The sequence below is a fragment of the Aphis gossypii genome, chromosome 1 (assembly GCF_020184175.1).
Source record: "Aphis gossypii isolate Hap1 chromosome 1, ASM2018417v2, whole genome shotgun sequence".
NCBI classification, from domain to species: domain Eukaryota; kingdom Metazoa; phylum Arthropoda; class Insecta; order Hemiptera; family Aphididae; genus Aphis; species Aphis gossypii.
Genome location: NC_065530.1, coordinates 16,742,341 through 16,766,957, shown reverse-complemented (window position 1 = coordinate 16,766,957; position 24,617 = coordinate 16,742,341). Strand labels below are relative to the sequence as shown.

At 29.1% G+C, this 24,617-nt stretch overlaps 1 protein-coding gene and 1 long non-coding RNA gene across 3 annotated transcripts; both read right to left on the bottom strand.

The window, feature by feature from the left end:
* LOC114126221 (myb-like protein AA) lies at positions 1–6,713 on the bottom strand. Its single transcript, XM_050198260.1, has 3 exons — positions 6,407–6,713; positions 1,475–4,740; positions 1–950 (listed from the first exon to the last, which is right to left on the bottom strand). The coding sequence occupies exons 1-3, from the start codon at positions 6,431–6,433 to the stop codon at positions 689–691; spliced, it is 3,555 nt and encodes a 1,184-aa protein (XP_050054217.1). The 5' UTR covers positions 6,434–6,713; the 3' UTR covers positions 1–688.
* A 3,288-nt stretch (positions 6,714–10,001) lies between these two features.
* LOC126549362 (uncharacterized) lies at positions 10,002–19,159 on the bottom strand. 2 transcript variants are annotated; one of them, XR_007603499.1, is made up of 4 exons: positions 18,795–19,159; positions 18,640–18,738; positions 10,247–10,316; positions 10,006–10,144 (listed from the first exon to the last, which is right to left on the bottom strand). It is a non-coding gene; the product is annotated as an uncharacterized LOC126549362 (long non-coding RNA). The 2 variants fall into 2 exon arrangements; XR_007603498.1 differs by having other exon boundaries at positions 10,002–10,316; positions 18,795–19,149.
* Positions 19,160–24,617: the final 5,458 nt, after the last annotated feature.

Here is a 24,617-nt window from a genome sequence, read left to right as displayed (position 1 = left end):
TATTAATTACACGTATTATTATATTATGTTATATTATATGTTAATTACTACATTGTTAGCATTGAATAATAAGTTTTCTACAAGTATACCATTATTTATAGGTATGTACTATCTACGCTATACCTAGTAAAAACGTACCTACGTAGAACCTAGGTATCTGTTACATTTTTCAAATATATATTAATGTGTATTTTTTTTTTTTTGTAGAGCACATATAGAGTACTGTATACTACAGTATACAATTAAATTACTTAGATTTATAATGTGTATACAATTACAGTGTACTGATTATTTATCAATTAATACAAAACATTCCAATAATTATAATTCATCAATAATTTATATGTATAAAAAAAATTTATTTTTATTATTATATTAGAGTATAATATTATTTTATTTTATATACTATTTTATGTACACTTATTTCGAATTCGGAGCATGTTAAATACATTTTTAACTTGGAATATAAAATTTATACAAGTAGTAAAAAATACCTACTTTAATCCATAATATTTTATGCAATCTATAATAATTACCTAATGTATAATTCATCAGTAAAAATATTTATTAAACAAATTAGACGAATTTATTTGTAGTGTTTTTTGTTGTTTTATAGTTTAGGAAATTATTAATAAAAAAATTGCAAGTTTAAATTAAACTTTAAGAATAACACATTTAACAGATCAGTCTAATTATTGGCATTGGCAACAATTGAGCCCGAGAAGTCGTTCTTCTTACTGTAACCGGATACGACAGGAGTATTATCGGTAGTGCTATTTCCGGATACATCCACCTCCTCTTCGGACGATAGGTTATCCAAATCGTGACTCTGTGAGTTTGACTCGGCCACATCTACGAAAGTTGCACTCAATTCACCCGACAATTTGTTGACCTGATTGTGTGTCACGTCATACATGTAAATTTCCTTTCTGTTTTCCTTACCATTTGGCCTGAAAAAAATGATAATTGATTTTGTTATTAATAATTTAATAACGAATAACGACTAATATCCGACATTTAATAAAAATACGATACGTAGTATGTTAGCATATAACTAATTTGCATTTAAACGATTTAAAATAAAAGTAAACCAAAAATACAAATGTTATGTACACCCCCGGACTATAATGTCGACCATCGGAGTATAATGTACATAGTACATTTTGCATTATATATATTAGTAGGTATATATTATCTTTGGTAATAAACACAATGTACATTGTACATACTATATATATTTATATATATTGTGTGTTTCAAATTTTCAACAAAGATATGGAGATAATAATTAGTTGCTATAATTATTTTAATACCCATATTAAATGTTATGATAAAAGTATACTTAAATACTTATTTAAATTATTAAAATACTGTTATAATTTCAATGTTTTTGTAAATTTAAAAAATAAATGTTTAAAATTTAAAAACTGATGATAATAATTAATATTTAGCTAATTAGTAATTATATACTCACTTAGTGACCAATAGGACGACCGACTGCTCATCAGAAGGTGTATTTTTTTCCTTCTCTAGCCAAGTCTTGAAATTTTCTCTATTTGGGTCTTTAACAAGATTTTTCACAATATCGCCAACAACAAAATGAACTCCTTTCACTTTAACCGCGGTATTCCTAGATGGTCGAGACTGGTCATCTGATAAATCGTAGCCAACTGGTGATAATATAACTACACTTCCGATGGATTTGTTTTTCAACAACGGTGAGTCTGGTATCGGAAAATGAGTACCGTTAATGTTCAATGGTAAAAAACGATTATATCCAGTGTCGTTTAAGACGACCGGGTCAAGAGTTTGAGACTTAGGTCTGTCAATGTATGAACTTTCGATTTTCCTTCCTTCTTCAGTCGAAGGGTCGTACTTGACGACTTTCATTTGAACATTGGATTTATTCGGAGGTAGGACAACCGATGGTACCGGAGCGCTGCCTTGACCGTATAAATTTTCTAAAGCTTCAGGTGGTAAATTTTCAATTGGTATATCACCCACTTTATCGTAGTCTAATATTTGAATGTCGGCGTTACCAAGAATTCCTGAAGAAAGTAACTGTTCCCTCAATTCATCAGGAACTTCATCCGGAAGCGCTGCGATATTTTTGAAGTCTGGTTTTTTGGTCTCATTTTTAGCAGCTTCAGTAGTAGTTGATTTGGGAGTCGGCATTGTAACAACTGGTGTACTACGTTCTTTGTACTGTGTTGTTACAAATGATGCTGGTTTTTCAGTTGTTTTTAAGATTGATTTACTTGTCGTGTCTATGGAATTTTTTATCGTACTCGGACTTAACTGTTCTTTGTACTCTTGATGTTGAACTTTTAACGAACTTTGTTGTTGGTTTGATACTTGCCATGGGCTATTATCGGGTCTAAAATAATTTTGTTCTGTTTGTGTTGATGGTTGATACCTATTATATGTTTCAACAAATTGGCCAGATTGTGCTGGCTGTTGTTTTGGCTCGATTTCATAACTTTGCGATGGAGTGATTTGAAGCTGTGGAATTTCTGATGGTTTTAATTCAGGAATAAATTGTTGTTGCTTAACTGTTTGATATTGTGAAATTTGAGGTTTTATTTCCGGTGAAAATTGTTGTTGCTTAATTATTGGCTGTTGTTGGAACGACGTTGGATTGTTGTTGACTAGTGGACGCGTCTCGGTGGGCCTAAACTGTTGTTGTTGCAACTGTTGTTGTTGAAATTGTTGTTGTTGAAATTGTTGATGCTGTTGCTGTTGTTGTTGTGGGGAAAAAGCTAAATCAACTGAGTGTTTTGTACCGGTTGGATGAGTGTTAAAATTGGACGGTTGAGGTGGTAATGGATTGTTCGGTCGTTTATCCACTGGTACAAACGATGGATTGGGATTTATGGGTATATTATGTGGTGTTGGGGGCTTGTTTGGTCTGTAATTAACTGTAGCTTGATTTTGTCTATTATCAAATGGTCTGCTCTGAATTGGTCGATTATTTTCGAAAGGTCTGTCAAATATTGGCCGATTTTCAAAATGACTGTCTTGGATAGGACGACTTTCAAATGGCTTGCTATCAAAAGGTCGGCTTTCAAATGGTTTACTCAAAGGTGGACGACTTTCAAAAGGCTTATTTATAAATGGTCGTTCATTATTTGTTTTTATTTGTACAGGTCTTTCTTGGAAATTACCTGTATTTCTGTGTGGTGGATTTGGTTGGAAATCTGACGGTAATCTTGGTAGATTTATGAACTGTTGATGATTTTGTTGATTATTAAATTGTTGATTAATTAATTGTGGACGATTTTGTTGATTATTAAATTGTTGATGGTTTTGTTGAATTTGTTGATTATTTAATTGTTGGTGATACTGTGGATTATTTGGTTGTTGATGATGTTGTGGATTATTTGGTTGTTGATGATGTTGTGGGTTATTTGGTTGTTGATGATGTTGTGGATTATGTGGTTGTTGATGATGTTGTGGATTATTTGGTTGTTGATGATATTGAAGATTATTTGGTTGTTGAAGATTTGGTGAGTTACTTAATTGCTGATGATTTTGTTGATTAGTAAATTGTTGAATATTTGATGGATTTGCTAACTGTTGAAAATTTGGCTGATTATTAGATTGTTGGTAATTTTGTTGATTCCGGAAATTATCTTTGAATTCAATTGGTCTTTGTTCAACAATCCCTTCGAAATTATTTTGTTGAGGTTTAAATTGTTGATTTATGATTGGTATTTGACTTTGGAAGTTTGGCCTAGGATTATCCTCTCGGAAGTAGTTTTGTACCGACTGACTAGGTTTTCGTAACTGCTGTTGCGTATGGTCAATATTTGGCTTTGGAGTATTAAATCCATTAAATTGAGGTTGATTAGTGATAAGTGGCGTTTCAAAGTTATTGTTACTTCGTTGATAGTCGGACGTGGGTTGAACAAAGCTTCTTTTAAACTCTTGATCAGTCGATTTTTTTACTTTATTTTGAATTTCACTTGCTTCACTAATAGAGTCTCTCTTTTGTGCTTCATTTATTGACGGGCTCCAGTCTGATTCAGTCTTTCCAAACGTTACTTTAAGTCCCGTTCCATGGTAAATTTCAGAATCTGGTTTTATAATTGTTCTATACGTAGTACTGGGAGCCGGAGGTCCCGTAACGTAATTATAAAGAGGAGACGATTCCGTAGAGATTACTGTTTCACTTTCACTGACGGCCTCGGTACTAGGCGTTATTGCAGGCACAGGTGGTTCGTATATAATGTCTTCTTTATCACCATATGAATTCGGATTTTTTTTATATTTTACGTAAAAAACTTGAACAGGTTCTTTCTGCGGTTTTGTTACAGGAACGGGTGGCGGTGTTGGTGGCGCTGGAAGTGACTCGTTAGATTCTTTTATAATAATTTCAATAATTGGTTCCGGTTCCTTGTAATAGTCTGGTTGATACGGTACACCATACACTGGGTTAGGTGGACCGTAATTCGACGAAATACCAAATTCAGAACCACTTGCGTGACTATCAAAGTCGATTTTTGATGTGGCCGAATGATTTGTATTTAAGTAGAGTGGATCTTGTTGCGAGTAATGCACCATGGGCTCCATTTTTACGGCATATGGTGGAACAGAACTTTGTTGTTTGTTTTTCCATAAGTTAGAATTTTGGTCCCACGATGTGGGCTTTTGGTTTTTTGGCCTGTCTGCTATAAGTCTAGTTTGGTCGACATTTCTCAAACCCAGCGCACTGACCGTGAACGTGATCACCAAGCAGACCTAAAAATGTATTATATAATTACATTATTATTATGTAAAACAATAAGCAAGAGAAACGATTTGAGACTGACGCGTTAATTACATAACAGATATTTTACCGGTCGTTCCATCGTTTAAACGACCGATTAAGATTATCTGGTGCAGTAGCTACAATAATAAGGGAAGACAGCGAACAATGCAGGTGATCTATAGTGTGAATGATGAAAAAATTTTTAAAAAAAAGTGAGCAAAAAGACAATGAGAGAAAACCGTGCGAATTCTTTACAACTCAAATTAACAATGGTCAAATTGTTGAAGTCCTGGAAAATATCTCTGACATCACTTGAAATAGTATTTCCCGTATTGTCATGATGGTGTAATTTTGATGATGTTACATTTACTCAAACTGGACATAATGCATTAAATAAAAATATAAACAATAGAGTAAAAGTATAGGTGAAGAATTTATTTTGTTAGACGTTTTAATATTTAAATAAAACTAACTGTAATTACTAAAAACGTGAACGAATTTATACTTTACAATGATGAGTCAAGCGAATAATTGCAATTGGAAATTTATGTAAATACTTTTATTTAAATCAATATATTAGTCACGTTCCGTAAGCTTACAAAAAAAAAAATAATAATTGTTTTTAATACTTTTATCATAGAATGAATATAGTTCATAAAATAAATTTAAAAAAAATAATTAAGTTATCGGTATACCATTACAATAAAATATTTAATTTAAATGAATATTAATTTCATAAATTTCTTTAACGTACATATTTTGTTTGACAAAAACTGTCATGATAATTTTCTATTATTTAAAATGAAATATTTAAACAAAATTACATTTTTTTAACTTTAAAATTAGTTATGACTTAGTTATTAAATGAATTTAACTTACCGTGACCTTAGGTAACATTTATAATTACTAACTATCCCTACTCCTTCTTATTTTAATATTTAATATAATATATGCAATACAATTTTTATTTATGGAAATTATCGTAAAAAATTAGATACTCTGTATTTATTACTTATAATAATAATAACAATATCACTAATTAAAAAGAAGTTTCTTTTTATTAAAAACTTTTATCTTATGAAATCATCAACTTCAAAATCTGTAAAGTAACCTATTAAATATAATATAATATTTTTGGAAATTTTTAAATTGTATATTGTGTACGTTATACACATTCATAATCATATTTTTAATTTTTATATATTTGTAGATAATTAATTTGTTAATTTTATTATAGTTTATTTATTTTATTTCTAAATATATTTTTTTAATTATGCTAATTTACATATTTTATATTATAACTTATAAGGCATAGGGTTCGGCAATCTTTTTGATGTCAAGGGCTAAAAAATAAAAATAAAATTTCACGTGCCATACACCTTATTTTATTTAAAGTTTACATTTTTTTATTAACTAACATAATGTGGTATTCTATACTTTTATACTAATTATAAATTGTAGTCGCGGGTCACATAAAATCGCTACACAGGTCGCGGGTTACCGACCCTCTATTATAAGGTAAAAATTACTACATCTAAAATTACTTATATAGTATTATTTTATTTTGAAAATCATTAAAAATGCATATTTTTATTATTATAATAAACTAGGTGTTATTTTAAAAGGTTATTAAAATTATTTAACAGTTGTACTTACTTGTAGGAGTTGTTTTGGCCCGGCCATGGTATGTATCCAATGATTTGTCAAATCAATTTTAGATATTTCTTAAATGCATAATTTTCAAAACAAAATATTATTTGAAAAAAATGTATTAAAAGGTTTAAAGCAAAGAGAGCATCGCACGGAACGCAACAGTTTGTCGCAATAGTTGGAAAGTGTGTACGTAAAACAAAAACACTGTCGTAGGTACGTATATTTAACAATACCGGTAATACAATTTGTTCACGGAAGGAGTTTTGACCTGTGCAACCGACTGTCGAAAACTGGCCACTTTCTTCTTGGGCGCGATGTTCACACCCGCTACCATGAGAGATGTCCATGGTCCCCTACCTAAACGACCTACACCATTATTTTGATTTTTTCCACGTATTGGATACTTTCGTTCGGAATGTTCACGGCTAATCCTCAATATTGTTTTCCTTCTTCGCTTCTTCTTTTTCCCCTTCAACAGGTCTTATCCGTTCGCGGTGGCGGCGGTGGTGGTAGTTATGTTTGGTGGAGAATAGGTATACGGACAGATAATCACACATGCATGTGAATCTTTTTTTGAAAGGCGAAGGGTCCGATTACTTTGTATTATTACACCCGATTGTTTCACGAACATCATCATGTCGTCGTCGTTGTCATAAACGATGCATTAATGGTCTTTCACTTTTTGTTTGGAACGACAATGCTATTCGAATCTTTCAATCATTTATCTTCTGTCTAAAAGAAATCTTAACGATTGGTATTCAGTTGATTTATTATATTAATTGTTTGGTCGGCGATCGTTTGGAAGAACACAATAATAAGTCTACGGAATTCACTGATGTTAGCCGTGTATACACTATAGAAAAAGTTATTAAGACTCGAGATCGTATCGACGGATCTATTAAATGGGCTTTGAGTTAATTAGAAACATAGATCAAAATACTACCAAGGTACACTTTCTTCATAGTATCACCATCGGAATAACAAATATATAATATGTGTATTTTATTTGTTATAGTTGTTATAGATATTAATATATTATTAAGTGTTAACCAATTGGTTAGAATGTTTACTATAGTTATATGTGCCTATTTAATGAATTCTTTTGTATTATAGGTAGATATCTGCAATAAAAGATTGATTAAATAAACCCTATTGAAGTATTGAATGCAGTTCTACGTCATTGCAACGTGTTGCTGAAAAACCGCGATAAAAGTAAATAAATTAATACAAAATTGTATAGTATATACCGATATAATATGATAACTTTCAAATCGTAATCATATGAAAAATATTTATATAATATTGATGTACGGAGTTTTACGTAACAATTATTACGTTTAAGTACAAGAGTAAACAGTAAAAAAAAATGCTTGTTTAAATTATTAATGGTAAAAGTTAATACTATACCAACTCGCCAAGATTAACTGTAAAAACTCATACTTTACAGTTAACACGTCGATATATAAGCATAATATTACACTATATTTAAAAAAAAAATTAAATATAAAACATTAATCATTATTGGCCATATTTTCAAAATTTACGATAAAAAAAAAAAACCACAAATTACAAATATACTGACTAAAGCATATTATATTATGCCAAATGTACAGTTAATATCGCAATCTTTCCGACAAAAACCGTGATTATAGAATGTAAGCTTACAATAATAATATGTAGATACTTATGTCGCACTAGCATAGTGAATACTAAAATGTCGAAAGCGAGTAAACACAAATACACAATAAAGTAATATTGTAAATGTTCAAATTGTCGTCTGCAGATAGTATATTACAATTTGTAATCTGTGTATAATGTAATGTATGTCTGCATTAAAATACGTAAAACACGCAATAGTTTGTAGACACCTATATATTCGTATATAATGTATTATACACGCGGGGCACATACAGAAAAGTATAAAAAGTGATCAGACATACACATACTATGTCAAAAACTTACTTATTGAACACCGAAGGAATAATATAAACCTATATTATTATTTATTATTAGTATTGTTGTTATTATGAAACAATCTATTAGTGTCAAATTATTATTATCACCAAATGAGCACCCAAATTACATCATTATATACTATTATATTATAATAATTTTATTATTATTATCATGGCATCAGACTTTTATTATCTAGTTATTACGTATGGTCTATTCAATTATTTTGTCTATTAGTATATATTATTATATATATATATATTTATATGACATATTATAAGTAGCTCACTTGGCATATAACAATTTATGTAGTTGTGCAATGTATAGGGTGGTGTTGAGTTTTAGAGATATAACACCCTTTTTGTTGAGCATATTGTGTTTTAAATTCTATGCGTAGCTAATAACTTCATACTATACTACACTACGTATATTGAATAATACGAGACTTACGAGGTATAGCATTGTGACTCGCGAGAGTGCTATTCAAAATTCCAACACGACTATCCATCACCCCCAAAACAGTTTAAAATGTTTAAATAGAGATTATGTTTTTTTAACCATTATTCAAAATTTAAATATAATGTATGTAAATATATATGTTACCTACCCGGTTATATAATAATATGTAAGTAAAAAAATTGAAAATACGATTTATTCGAATAGTTTATTTTTCATTAAAGACCAACAATTTTTGAATGGCGTAATGTTATTAGAAATACCTTTAATGTTACTAAAATTGATATTATTGAATTATTATTGTCATTCCATACTATAAAATGGTTAATTGAACTTTTTTTAAATTTTATTATGATCATCTACAAAGATGTAGTACTTATATACCTAATGTGACAAATTATAAGCCTTTGTCAACATTTTATAGAATATAAATTAAGCTATACCTATCATATAAATCCATTTCTCTATTGAAATTAAGTTTTTATATAGTACAATGTGTTGAATACATATTTTATATAAATTAACTGAACTGGAACGAAAACTGTAGGTACCTACCTAATCTTGACCAGTACATCACTAAAATCATTGGCCTTAATATTATTACTATTACGAGTAGTTGTTACTATTACTTACTTTAACTCAACCTAATATGCATCTATATGAACTTATAATATAATATTAATAATTATAACGCATAATTAAAATATGTATATTGTATGTTAATTAATTATAATTCATGGAACTATTTTGAAAGGTTTCACGGTTCCTTGACTCATTATTCTTTAGATAACTTATTGCTGATTTCAAAATATTATAATTTTTTAAATAAAAGTTTTTAAAAGTGGTGTAAAATGATATTAAAAGATAATTGAACATATTTTAAATTGTATTTGGAGTTTGGGAATGTAATTTTTTTTCTAGTAGGTATAGTTTAAAAATTACGCTCGAAACATATAAACATAATGTAACATACATTATACATTAATGTACAATACACTATTACTTTCAACAAAATCTTGATAATTTTGAACAACGATCTCTATATTTTTGAACCGTTTATCATACTTAGTTTTGGGATAATCAGCGCTTTTTAAAATATAAAAACAAATTTTTTTAATTAAACTAAATCAAAAAAAAAAAAAATTAACTTCACTTTTAATATAATATTATGTTTTAAATATCTAATTTAAAATTAATAATTCAATAAAGTAACCTGCACCTTGTACAGACTGTTAAATAGCGGTACGATATTATATTTACTTAAGTTGCAGATTCTATCCATTGTTTAGGTTACGGGCAACGGGCGCGGGGCGCTAAAATTTCCTTATCGTACTTACATGATTTTTGTTTATGTAATTAATATACAAATAAAAAAATAATAATAAACTTTCGAGTTTATATGAGTAAAATATGTAATTGTAAAATTCATCGTACCTCCCCTTATTAAACAAATTCCATTGCGTCATTGCAGCATCAGACCAGCACAGTGTAATGATATATGTATCTAAAATCAAAATACTATATTGTAACTTTATAACTAGGTAGATATCTGTATACGTATGTCGTTTATAGTATCGTAATATAAAATAATTGAATGCCTACATAATCAACAATTAATATTACGTTGCTGCACACGATACAATTATAATAATAATTATAATAAAAATAATTGAATTTAACGTTATGAACATTTAGTTTTAGGTTAAAAGTTACCAAAATAATGATTTATTCTTTTTTTATCATCGAGATCTAGATCAGATAATAGTATCTAATCTTAAAATTTTTATTTTTTATTAAACAACTAACCATTTTGTTAAAAATGCAGTATGTTATAATTCTTTCTTATTATACATTTTATAGTGGCTTTGATAAATTATATGTTTATGTCTATTAAATTATTAAATTAAGAAATATTAATTGTGTTTGTTTAATTTTAAATCTTTGTCCACATCTTGGCTAAACGATTTTTTTTTTTAAAAATTTTAACTTTCAACATATGTCGAAGATAATAGCTTGATATATTTAACTATTATTTGCCAAACTAATTGAAAAATTTGAATTATTGCAATGGACAATTTATTAATCTATAGTGAAGTTTGTATTTTAATTATTACCTACTAATTATTATTACCGATTGTCCTGAATTACTTAAACGTTTAAATTGTATGATAAACCAATGAATTGAAGAAATAAATCAATAATTTTTCTTCTATTTATTAAAACAAACTAATTGGTATATTATCCTGTAAATGTTTTTATGTTTGCTGAAAACTCTAATAATTAACATCATATTATACGATTAGTTATAAAACATTCTCGATTTGAAGCATTTATTTTATTTTATTTAAATTTATTTAATTTTTTTATACCATCTAACTTTTTACTAATTTAAACAGTATATTATATTGTAATGAATATTATTTTCTATTATTTTAAATTTATACACTGTATGACATAAGTATAATATATAAGTAATCTTGGTACATTTATATACGAGTAGTTAACTACATATATTTTATCTGTTACGTATACAATATACATATTCCTACTATTTAACTATTTCATTGTAATTTGAATCTATTTTCAAATATAAAATTATTTAGTTAAATATTTTGATTAAAATTAACTATGTATAGTTAATTTCTTAATGCCTACATACCTTTGCTATTATGTACAAATAAAGGCAGTGCAGCTATTCATATACGTATTTAAAACCACGCACGATATTGCTATACCTATATTATTATACATACTACAATATTATACGTCTAATATATTATATGGTATTAAGTACATTATTGTGAAGACTTATTATAGTATGTGTACCAAATAAATTATGATTCACACGAGAGGTATATAATTATTCACCCGTCGCCGCGCACACTTAGTAACTATTATTATTATTTAGTTTTCTCACTATAATATTATTTCTGCAGGCACAGGAGCTATATTATATCATCAATGCAATACCCAGGATGTTTCAAAATCTTTTTTCTTCCCGGACAAGCTTATTGAGTATTATTTAATTTTTTATCCGCCTGTATTCCAATATATTATAATTTATAACAGCTGATTATATTATTACGTATACGTGCATTACGTGTTTTCATAATATTTCGCTTAAAAAGATGATCATTATCCGTTTCGCAGGATTCGCGTTTGGAATACATTTTAATATTTTATACAAGAAGATGGCCGTGCAGTTTATTAATATATATATAGAGAGAGTACATAATATTATAATGACTATTTAGAAACAAAAAACAAAAACAATGCGTTCATAAAATTATTATATAAACAATCAAAAACAAAACTTATGAAATGTTGATGACAATTATTAACTAGGTCGTATACGTAAACGAAGTTAAAGGAATTAAATTAAAGTAGCTCACCAATTATATCTGTATATTAATAATGTGATGATGTGGATGTTACCTTTGTATAATATGATTGACATTTACGGACCGTTTATTCGTCGCCCGCTATTTCCCAACATTTAATTATTTTTCTTTTTCTTTAGGAGAAGATGGTATTTCTAATAATAGAACACTACTATACGACGATGACCTCAACGGCCAACAGGGAATTCGTTCATGCTGCAGTTAAGTGAATAAATACATCTTATAATCGTTATAGAGATCCAAATTTGTTTTTATATTTTCTTTGCTCTTAAATACACGGAATTGAGCAGTATCTTAATTCTTAAGTACATTATAACATACATTTGTACGCATATTACAATCTTTTATCTTTAATATATTTCTATTAATAGATACTTTTTGATTTTTTTATAAACCTATCTTACATCTTTTTATTTTTTACTCATTAAAATACTTGATACAAGTGAAAACATTTATAATTTGAAATCTCAAAATTATTGGTAAAACTTTGAAATACGGAAAAAAATCAAATCATTATTATTTATTAAACACAGATATAATGATGTATGCGTGTACGCTGTTTAGGTAAGGTGCATTGAGACCAAGTCACGTATGAACAATTCTAACTTTATATAATGGTTAAAATAAAATTTAAAAACGGTAGGTATAGGTAATTGTTTTTATTACTTATCCAGAATCCTGACAAACTGGTGTTCTGATTTATTATCACTCGTCTTGTTTGAGTATTGACCTAATATATACAGTGTGTACTAGGACTATTTAATAAACATTTGTAATGGAAGTTTGTTAAATAATCTTGTTACACCTTATATACGAGTATATATATATATATATTGTTAGAAGTAAGTTTAACTATATAACTAATATTAAGTTAAATAATTAATATTTAAGTATTTTACATTTTATCGATTTTTCTTGTAAATAATCGTTTCTATATAAAAGTAAAAATATGAAATATCTATTGACTATAATATTTCTATAGAATTTTTTAGAAAATATCATTTAATGTATACTGTATATCTTGTATCTAGAATCTCTATAGATAGATTTTTCCAAGCATCTTATATTCTTATCCGGCCCTGTCTATATATCCACAACCTACACAAATTCTTTACACGTTTTATAACTACATTCACTCATCATCACTATACAATATATTATACCTATATACCTATATGTATGTAATAAAATAAAATATTGTTACGAAGTAAACGTCGCGGGGCATTATCAGATTGATCGACGAAACGATGACGACTATTCTCGCTGTTCGGACGATTGCGTGTACGGAGACGACGGACATTTTTAGGTGCACGGATCGCGGATGCTGTGACGTAAATATGGGCGATAAATGCGTTTTACGATCGGCGGGACGCTGTCGCGGATGACTATATAATACGCTATACGACGTTATAGCCAACAGTGGTGAAAGGGGAAAAAAACATCATAACTCACAATGCGTGCCCGCCGCGAGTGTAAAGAAGAGCACCAGGAATCTGGGGAAAAAACCGTGTGTACGAGTGTGCGTGTGTTTGATTGTGTGTGTGTGTGAGCGGTGCGTGTACGTGTCTTTTAATAATATCATCGCGAGTCGATTAAATGGTCGTCGTGTATATATAATATGTACGAGAAGAGAAATGAAAGTATTAAGGTCGTCGGGGTCAGTCGTCAGTGTATATATAAAAATATATATTATATGTGCATTTCGTACGGTCGTTCGGCGTGGGTACGTACTACTATACATATATAGAGATATATGTAGAGATATATACGTAAACACAAACAGTCTCTACCGCTACTGCCGACGGGAACCTTGGAATAGGACGAGAAGAAAAGTGTGCACAGTTCCGTATATAATACATATATATATAATAATAATATTATTATGTGTACACAAGCAAAACGAGAGATTCTGCACGCGTTAAAACGAAATAACGACTTGCAGGCCGACCGCGTTACGATGTTATATTTTACTATTATATACTGTTATTATGATGTATTATTTTACGGAAAATTGGTGTATTACTCGACGTCACGTCCGCGATCTGGTTGTCCGATAATGCCCACCACGTCGTATATTATGTAGGTACCAGCTGTAAGTCGTGTAGCTACCTTGTAGTTTTTCGCGCACAATGCACGGTATACGAGTAGTAACCGTTGTACTGATAATAACATAACGTTTACAACGGATGCGGGTGGGTAGGAGGCCCGCGCGTAGTCAAAGAAGTCGAATTCAGTGTTATGCTGTATAAAAGTTCTGTTGCAAACGGTTTTACACCACCGCACAAGAGAGTAATGACGTCGGCGAGGTTATCGCAAAATGTTGACCGGTAGACGCGACGAAATGGAAAAAAAAATACTGACTTTAAAGGGTCATGCGGCGCTTCCGTTATAATTATAAAATATGTACATAAAAGATGTATCGTGCCCGCAAGTCGCGATGACGAGCTGCAAAAACATGAAATATTAAAATGTAAAGAAAACGTTGACTTTCACTCGTAAAAATTACACGTACAATACAAACGAATCGATTAGTCCCGATGTCCAGCGCCGCCGTATACGTACACATACGAATGCACATAATATTGTTGCGATGGCTACTACACAACTACGCGTACTACATACGCATACATACCATTTATTATGTATATTTAAATATAATACGCGTGTTATGTATCGTGTGTGTAAACGCGAGTTGCGTCGTCTCCGGGCCGGCAACAGGTTGACGACACTGAGATCATCGTCACAGCGATGTTGTAATAATAATTACTAGGTATCGAATGAAAACTATATATGAATATGAGTAAACTACAGCTAATACGCTTAATATATTATACGTTATGAATTTTAATTTTGCAGACGCATATCGTCCGAGTACGAGTAATATGTCCACTATCGAGTACTGCAGAGTTCAGAGCGCTGCTAGAGGAAAACGGGAAAATATGAAAGAACTCTCAGAGAAGTAAAAAAAAAAAAAACATAGTTTTCATTTCATCGAGGGGCTACTTATGACATATTCAAATAGTGATTCAAACCCCATATCCATTTTATTTAAATTATGATTTTTGTTATTTTTAAGTGCATATAGGAACTATCAGATTTTATTTTAAAATTTTTTTTTTTTTTTAATCTCTATCTATGTACTTATCTGAATTGAAATTAAACAACTAGTTTTTGAGTTATTTAACTCAATGTTCTTAAGTCTTAGCTTTAGAAGATATGAGGTCTAAAAATATTTGAAAACTATTAGTACCTATCTAATAAATATTAATCTATATTAAAATTGTAATATCTATAAAAAATTTAAAATTTGCGAGTATTGATTAATAATTACTATATCGAATAGTATTTTATATTTGTGTAGAACAATTTTTCACTATTATAATAACTATCTTAATAACTCAAAACTACTAGTTCAAACTTTAATTTCAATACTTATATTAACATTTTTAAGATAATTATCATTGTTATCATTTGAATCAAGAAATTTTTGTACCTATGACATTCCTTTTAAATGATTCAAATATCTGATGATTAAAAAATATGGTTCATAAATATTCGTAAGTATTTATATTTAAAAAATTTCAGAAATAATATAATAGTTTAAATAAATGTATAATATTACAAAAAAATGGGGGTGAGTTTATACATAATAATTCTCAGTGAAGCGCCCTGTATAGCTTACATCTGATAATAAAACACGATGACAATGTATTGTTTGGATAGGTGATCAATTGCAGCTGCAGAGACGGTCGACAATAAGTACGAATTTTATTCTAGCCCGGGAAACCATGTACCTATACATGAAATCTCAGTGAGAAAATTTCGTTGCGGTTGATTTTCATCGAGTACACTGCGGTCGACTTAAATCGTTATAGATATATATAGTTATATGCCTATATACTCAATTCCGGGCGTTAAGGAGTGCCGCCGGACTGCAGCTGCAGCCACTGTTTGTTGTCTACTGGCCAATCTAGAAAACAATTACGTGGGTGTGCGTCATTATTATGTGTATAATAATAATATATAAGTACGATTTTTATTTTTTTCACTTTTACACGGCGACAGACCGGACCGTCGCCGCCGTCGTTGACACATGCGTGTGCTCATGATGACAAGTGTGACATATCGAACGAAGCTATTGTTGTGCTGTGTCGTTGAACAACGTTTGAAAATTAATAATTCATTCACGTGTACATATTATATTTTACAGTGAGCACGCACACACATCGCGCGGGCAACAAGAGAGAAATAACTGCGCGAGCCTGAAAACGATAATATAACTACGATGATGCGTTATTATTTTTTCATAATTTTTTTTTTTTTTTTTTATATATATGTATACATTTTATTTTTGCTTTCTTACAAAACAATCATTTTCACTTTCAAAACGACGGCCACTACGCCCGCGTCAAGCGCGGAAGTGAAAACCAAACGGCGCGTTCGCGGAGACTACCTATATATTATAGACGCGCGAAAAGTTCGATATGACTTAAACGCATACATATCTCCTACGTGGTTATCGGAAACTCTTTGAGAAGAGAAAGGAATTCGGATAAATAGCCGCTAAAAATGCTGCATACATGCGTATAATAATTTATGTTATATGTTGATGATGGGCAGCGATTATTATAGCCGTGGCGGTGGAAATCTGTGAGCCTATATTACACTTGCACTGCAGGTATGACCCGGGTCATCATTAGCTGAATCGTAATTATATTACAGCCTGTACCGCAACAGAGCAAATGAAGAAGAACGATTTTCGTAATAACTGTTACTGGTCACCGCCGAGTACTTGCTCATCATACTATATAGTATATACGATCGGTAATGATAATAATAGTAATAAAAATAATACTATTACGCCTGATGAATTTGAAGTATTTATTGTTTCAATCGTAACGAAACAAAAATAACGGAAATCAAATTGATTAAAGTGAAAGTCGAGATGATCAATTATATACTATTATTATTATTATTATTATTATTATATTATTGTGTTTTATTGATCGTTCTATTTTTCTTTTTTTTTGTCTCTCATCACACGTCATTGTTCAGGAGCATCGTACCTATACCCATCATAGCCATCATAATCTTACACATTATAATATTATACGCAATAATGATAAATAAAATTGTTCGTTTATACGCATGGAAGAGTCCGGAACCGCGCTAATCGAATAACAAGCTTCACAAACGACTTTAATTTCTTTTACATTACAATAAAAACGAAAACGGAATTTATTAAAAACATTGCCAATTTTTAAAATCCTTAACTAACTTTTTAAATAATAACTATATGGAAACAACGTATGTACATTATACGTATAATGTGTAATTTAATTTTTTCTTGAACATTTCTAGTATAACAGGTGTTTTCATGCCGCATATATTATTAATTATTATATAGTTTATTATACCGAATAGTATAACGGGCACTTTACAATTAAAACGGTTTTCTTTTACGATATTGAGTCATTTATAATGACCACCATATGCGTTCCATACAGATCTATACGCTCATCATTTTGTGAATAAAAACGTGAGTGGGTATAAAGTAACGGTTTATTAAAAATTCATTGGAGATTATTGTATATATCGGCTGTAAATTGATAATCATATATTTTGTACGTTTTTATTTTTTCGGCAATATAATTAAATATATTATTGATAGATATTATTTGAATTTCGAGGTAAATGAAAGTTTGAAATGAAATAACTATCTCTTCTCGTTTTTAATTTCCGTAAATACATTCCCGGTGTTGAAATCATCTATACATAGTACCTATCTTATGTATATTTTTATATTTTATAATTAGATTTCGGTTAAAGGTAAAATGTAAATGTTCAGTTTGCTAATTGTTCGATCGTAATAGGTTATCATATTATATAGTAGCTTTATTTAATAGTTATAGCTATAATATATTACACTCGATTGCGCAGTAATAGGTAGTATTAATTACATTGAAATGCATCACAGAAAAAAATTCAACGTTACATTTACTTTGGTACTCATATTATACGTACATAATATTATGACGTATTCGATTTTATTTTTAATCAAATAAAATATTATTTAATTACCAATTAGCGTTCGTTGACTTTGAATTGACTTTTACTATAATACACCGAAGATGCATATAGAGTATATAGACGCATAATACATTAATACCTATATAGTTAATGATATTATTTCGATATAATATTATGCACTTGAATATAAAAACATCATATACATTGTACAATATAATAATTTATAATCGTTAAGGTCTATAAAGAATAACCGGATGTAGAGTGATAAAAAATAACCAAATGGGAATGAAGAAATTTTTTCAGCATAATATTTTAAATTCAAAAACATATTAAGTTTTATATTGGCATTATTTTGGTGACCGAATTTTTCCTATTATTATTGTTATTATCACTTACTGATGTTATGCAAATGTCATTTGTGTTATATAAATTCATTACAAATACGTATTTTGTCCTTCAATTATTTGGGAAATATTTGTCGTTGTACGCACGTACCTAGAAAATGCGATATGTCCAATAATAATCTCTTACTTTAATATAAATTATATTACTTTCTAAAATGATTACTGTCCATTTTCATTAATCCAATTATTTCTTATATCATGATTCTTTTTCTTTGTTCAATATTCTTTTTTTCTGCCTAGCCCATTTTAATTTAAAAATAAATTTTTGTTTATTGAGTTGATAGTTTGTACCTACACAATATATAATAATAAAATACAGCTCGTAATAGTATTGAATATTGCCTAACTATCAATACACACGCGAAAAACAATATTTTACACCGATTATGTGAGGTCTGTGTCAAATGTTATTCAAATATAGCAGATAATAATTATACCGTTTTATCAATGGAACTATTACACACGATTTCATATATACGCCTATATATAGGCTGTAATACGTATTTGGTTTCTTTCCAACTCTCATTATAATTAGTTTTCTGTACGGATCAGCTAGAAAGCTAAAATGCTTTGGCGATTGTACAAACACGGACATTACGTGAACTTAATTTCTAAAAAGTGGAGACATTTTTCGTTATTATTATTTATACCTAAACTTTATAGATACCTATCCTATGAGTACACGTGCTCCGATCCTAACTCGTTGAACTGAAATTCATTAAAAAATATATAACATATATACATATTGGGTGCGGTACACCCTGAGATAGTTATCGAAATTTATTGTAAGACATTCGTATCACCCGAAAAAAAAAATATAACAAATGATGTTGTTATTTACCGTTGTTAGATATTATATTCGATAACATTTCCATCCGACGCACGTTATTTTCCGCGTGTAAAATTATTCCCAGTGTAGTTTTATAAGAACATAGAAAATAATATAATAACGACAGCACCGAATCACTCTAACAATAAGGTTAGGTATAAACGACGTACGAGTGTACACGATCTACGAAATAACAACGTATATATAGATGGTGCGAGTTCCCGAAGATTAATTGTTTTTAAATTTTTCACAGTGTACACGATAGCTGATTTAATGGATCGTTTTTGGATCTCGGACGTCGACATTTGAACGGAAGATCATCCTGCTCGATACGGTGTTTTAAAACAAATCTTAAAAACCATGAGAAAATATATTTTTCGCAGACACAAGACGTATAATATAATATACTGCATATTAAGCAATACATCTCTGCGTTACAATGTACCTATAGGCGCTGTTTACTTGCATATAATATATAGTTGTATAATATAACAGTATATGGGATTCTCACGGAATATGTTATTCGATTTGATTACGAGTGTTCTAAAATAATTGTTCCAGAAACACGTAATGAAACAGATAACGATATATATAATAAATGCTTATTATAATTTTCCGTTTGGCACTGTACAATCGATTTTCGTAAGCTGCCGTCCGACGCAAATTTCACTGCAACTCAACCGCTATTACCCGTGTACCTATTACACACGCACACGTGCACTCATCAGCGTGTAAGTCACTCACCCATCTTGTACTATATCGGAAACAAGTATACGATCAATATAGGAACTTACAAAGTTCACGTCACAAAAAACATATTCAACGAGAAAATTGCATAGGCATTGGCTTTAAAAGGGTCCTATAGAAAATGCATCAATATACACGTATTATGCATATTGCATATAAATATTCAATAATATGATATTATTATATGCACGCGATTTCTGATAAATTCGTCGATGATTGTTATGACATAATACATATAATAATATGTCAAAAATGTCTTGAATTTTTATTGAGAAAAAAAACGGGTATAATATATTATTCAACTCACATGATTTGATTTTACTGACAGTATTACAGATTTTTGATACATTTTTTTCAATCTACACCAAATGGGTTTTACTATTTACATTTTTACATTATTAGCATCACAATGACGTTCTCAGATTTTTTTTTTTTAAATAAAAACCTCATTAATTTTTAATGTTTTTAGTATTATATACCTCTTACTCTTACACTGAGACCTAGTTAAAAATGTTTAACTAAATACTATTATAGGTAATTAATAATTGAATAAATATACGATTTTTAACCGTATCATTAATAATTTGACAATTTCACTAATTGAATTAGATATAATTTTTATACTTAGTTGAGCAGTTCAGCTATTTTAGGGATTCACATACAGTTAATTAATAATTGCTCTGATAAGTAAATTTCTCCTAACATAAAAAAAAAAAAAATACAATAAAAATAATAGGTGAAGATATAATACCATGGTAATATATTATATTATAGATAATAAATCTATGGCCCTATGGCTATGGCTATGGCTATGGGTACCTAATAAAATAGCCATCAAATTGTTTTATAATATGATCTTCGTTCTTCTGTATTTTATTTTAATTTCCAATAAGGCAATTACCTACTTTTCTCGAAAATTAGAAAAAAGAAAAAAATTATTATCAAACCTTTTTTCTGAAAAATAATTTATGTTTTTATACAAAAATGAATTTAATATTTACGAACATCACAATTTAACTATAAAAATATATATATTAATAGTTTAGGAGTTTAGAACATAGCAACGCATTAATTTTATTTTCTATCAAAATTAACTTTCTGAAAATATTCATATAGCCTTGGCCTTGTACGACTCATGCACAAATTATAATAGATTATTTTATATTCTATTCCTCACTATTCATTTTTTTTTAAGCAAGATAGTAGCTTGGGTACTATATGCAAATATAAATTTAAAAAAAAAATGTTTATAGTTGAATTATTGTAAATTAAAATGGGTATTTAAGTAATTATAAAAATGAAGTAAATGTTACAAAAACATTTGATAGCAAATATGGCGTTTAAGTTAAATACGTAAACTTTAAGTAGAATATCGTCAATAACACTATGCTATAATCAGTGTAATATTTTAGTTGAACCATTGAACAAAAAGAACTAACGTTTTTTAATTTTATACTATTATACCTGTATCAAATAAAAATCAATTAAATTACTCAACGAAAATATTTATTTAATATAACTTATATAATATTAAACATTTAATAAATGAACCAATGAAATACTTTGGCCACCATGTACATTGTACATAAAATACATTAGTTTAACAATAACCAGCTACTATAATTAGTATATTTTTGTTTTGCGCATCAGAGATGTAAAGTTATATTAAGTATATTATAACAGGCAATTTTTTTTTTTGTTGACTGTTTGCCTGTTATATAATAATAAACTTTACACCTCTGATGCACAAAACAAAAGTATACTAATTATACTAGCTGATTATTGTTAAAATAATGTATTCTACGCACATGGTTTCCAAAGTACTTCATTGGTTCGTTTATTAAATTAATTAAATTAAATATTTAACAACTCGAAAACTTTAAACTGTGCACCGCAACAAAACATGTGCCTGAAAAATCTGTTTACGCGCTTACTTAGTGATCGGCGTTTCGATTTTTCCTTTCCAACGGCTAAACGATCACTTTCAACTTTCAGTTCTTCCTGCTCACACGCTTCTTCGATCGCTATTATTGAAAAATGTGGTTACTTTGTTGCGAATTCATAATATTTCCGAATTCCATGTTTGGCAAGGATTGGGTCTTTCTGACGGAGCTCGGTTTTTCGATAGTGAATTCGTGCTGCAATAATGCGATATTCTGACACGAGCTGTACATTTTATCTGGGTGTGTTAAACTATTAACAACTATGGTTTGAGACATATTCTATTTACTATATATTGATGAGAGGTATACGGTAGAACGTTCACAATAGTAATGACGAAATATTTATCTGGCAAAGATAAATAAATATATTTTAACACCGGAAAATCATTTTCTTGAAAACAACATTTCTATTGTTTTTATGGCGAGAATAAATTTATGTGTAAATAAAAAGGAAAACACGCCTTATTTCGGTCTGTTCAGATTTTTGAGATTAATAATTTTTTTCAGCAAAATTTAAAATTATAAGCTGGCGGATTGTATGCAATACGCTTCGGTTTTTGATACTGTCGTGTCGAAGCTTCTTAGTGTTTGTAAGGATGTAGTAACTGCACTAGTCAGTGGCAATTGAAGATCAGGATGTACCTAAGCAGTTGTTTCACATAAAAAAAAACAATTTGAACATCGTGCAGAAAAATATTATAAATGTGTATGACACCATCTCGCCATCAATATTAATAATTACATTTTTTAATCTATGCGGCTCGCCTAGCTGACAACTACATCTTATAAAATATTCTCTATGTGAATATAAGGAATTTGATTTTAGATAGTAAACCAGCTAATTGCGATATGAAATGAATAGGTAGTTTATATGTGATGAGATTTTTTTAGTAAATTAAAAATTGTATAGGTTGATTATTATATTTACTAATACTTTCATAGCAATAAAAAAAATGCAGCAAAGTCTTGAAATGAAAAATTAAAACTAATTTAAACCTCATAAACAGAATGTTTTATTCAAGTTGTATATGTTAAATTAAAATCTGAGAAACAAACTTTCTAAACATGTATGAAAATAAAAACTAAGAATTAACTATATGTGATTTATTACAGTATAGGTATTATCGCAATTATTATCATTTATATATATTTGATTGAGTAACGAAATTGAATTATACATTTATATTATATAATTTTAGTTTTAAAAGATGTACCTTTTCTTAACTGAAGACTTAAAAAATAAATAATAACTGTTATTTACGCCGGTCACAACTAAATAATATAAGTAATAAAAAAAAGGAGATCTATGCGTTTCGGAAATTTTAACACATTCCTGTCGATAGTACGAAAATGATACCGAATACCAACTTTGATAATAATACCATTAATGATTTTGTATCTTATGCATGCAACTGCAATTCCATATTATAATTTATTAAATTAGTATAGGTCACATATTATAATATGCAGTTGTAAGTACTTTACTTTATGTCACGACTCACGATACATTGATTTATGATAATTAATTATGTTTATAAAATATAAATATCTACAATTCATTATACGAATGAATGTAGCACGACAAGCTATAGTATTGTGATTAAGTCCTATATATTACCTCGATTTGTTTATCTTAGGTGAATCGCATTAATACTTTTATACCATAGACTATAGACTAGTATCTATACTCTAGTACCATGTCCGATCTGAGATTGGGCCCAATATTAAAGTCGGGTTGTAATGATATGTTTATTCGGAAGCCAATTTATAATTTATATATTATATTATAAACAAATTTATAATTATTCATTTTTAATAATTTCCGTTTATGCTTCACTTTTTCGTAGAGTTTTCCCAATTTTTTTGAAACTGCTGTAAATTTTTTACTCTTGACTTTTATAATGCATCAAAGATATTCAAATTGCCATCGGAAACCACCCCTGAAGTTTTAAATTGAACCATTATTTGGATAAATATTACAACATACACATTACACAGACACAAAAAACACACATCATTGTATAGAATCAATACATTCAACACTTTGTTCAGAATCTAAAAAAAAGTATTTGAAAAATCAATGGATAAATTAAATACTACGAGTACATAGTCGAAAAGAACCGTAAACCCATTAACATCCCAAGTCCCAGTTCACCCCTCCGACCTAGTTTTAACGTGCTTGTGTTATGTACAGGTTAAACTATTATAGATTTATGTAATAGCTACCTATCATAGTCCATTACAGAATTTATAAGTTACAACACTCATAAGTTGATAACCCAGATAATAATAAATTAATAATTGATATTACAAATTACGACTGCACCGTCAAATGCAGTCACGCCACAAAATATCGATGAAAACCAGAAATCACTTCTTTAGTTCATCACAAAAAGTTTGGTTTAATACGCGCCGCTTATAACTTAGGTATCAATGGTATCATATTGGTTT

Bases quoted from the DNA above. Each gene is read 5' to 3' on its own strand.
- LOC114126221 (XM_050198260.1), bottom strand. From the start codon at position 6,433: ATGGCCGGGCCAAAACAACTCCTACAA. The intron at 4,741-6,406 runs GTAAGTACAACT...ATACATTTTTAG, and splicing joins GGCCAAAACAACTCCTACAA to GTCTGCTTGGTGATCACGTT. The intron at 951-1,474 runs GTGAGTATATAA...CATTTTTTTCAG, and splicing joins GTCGTCCTATTGGTCACTAA to GCCAAATGGTAAGGAAAACA.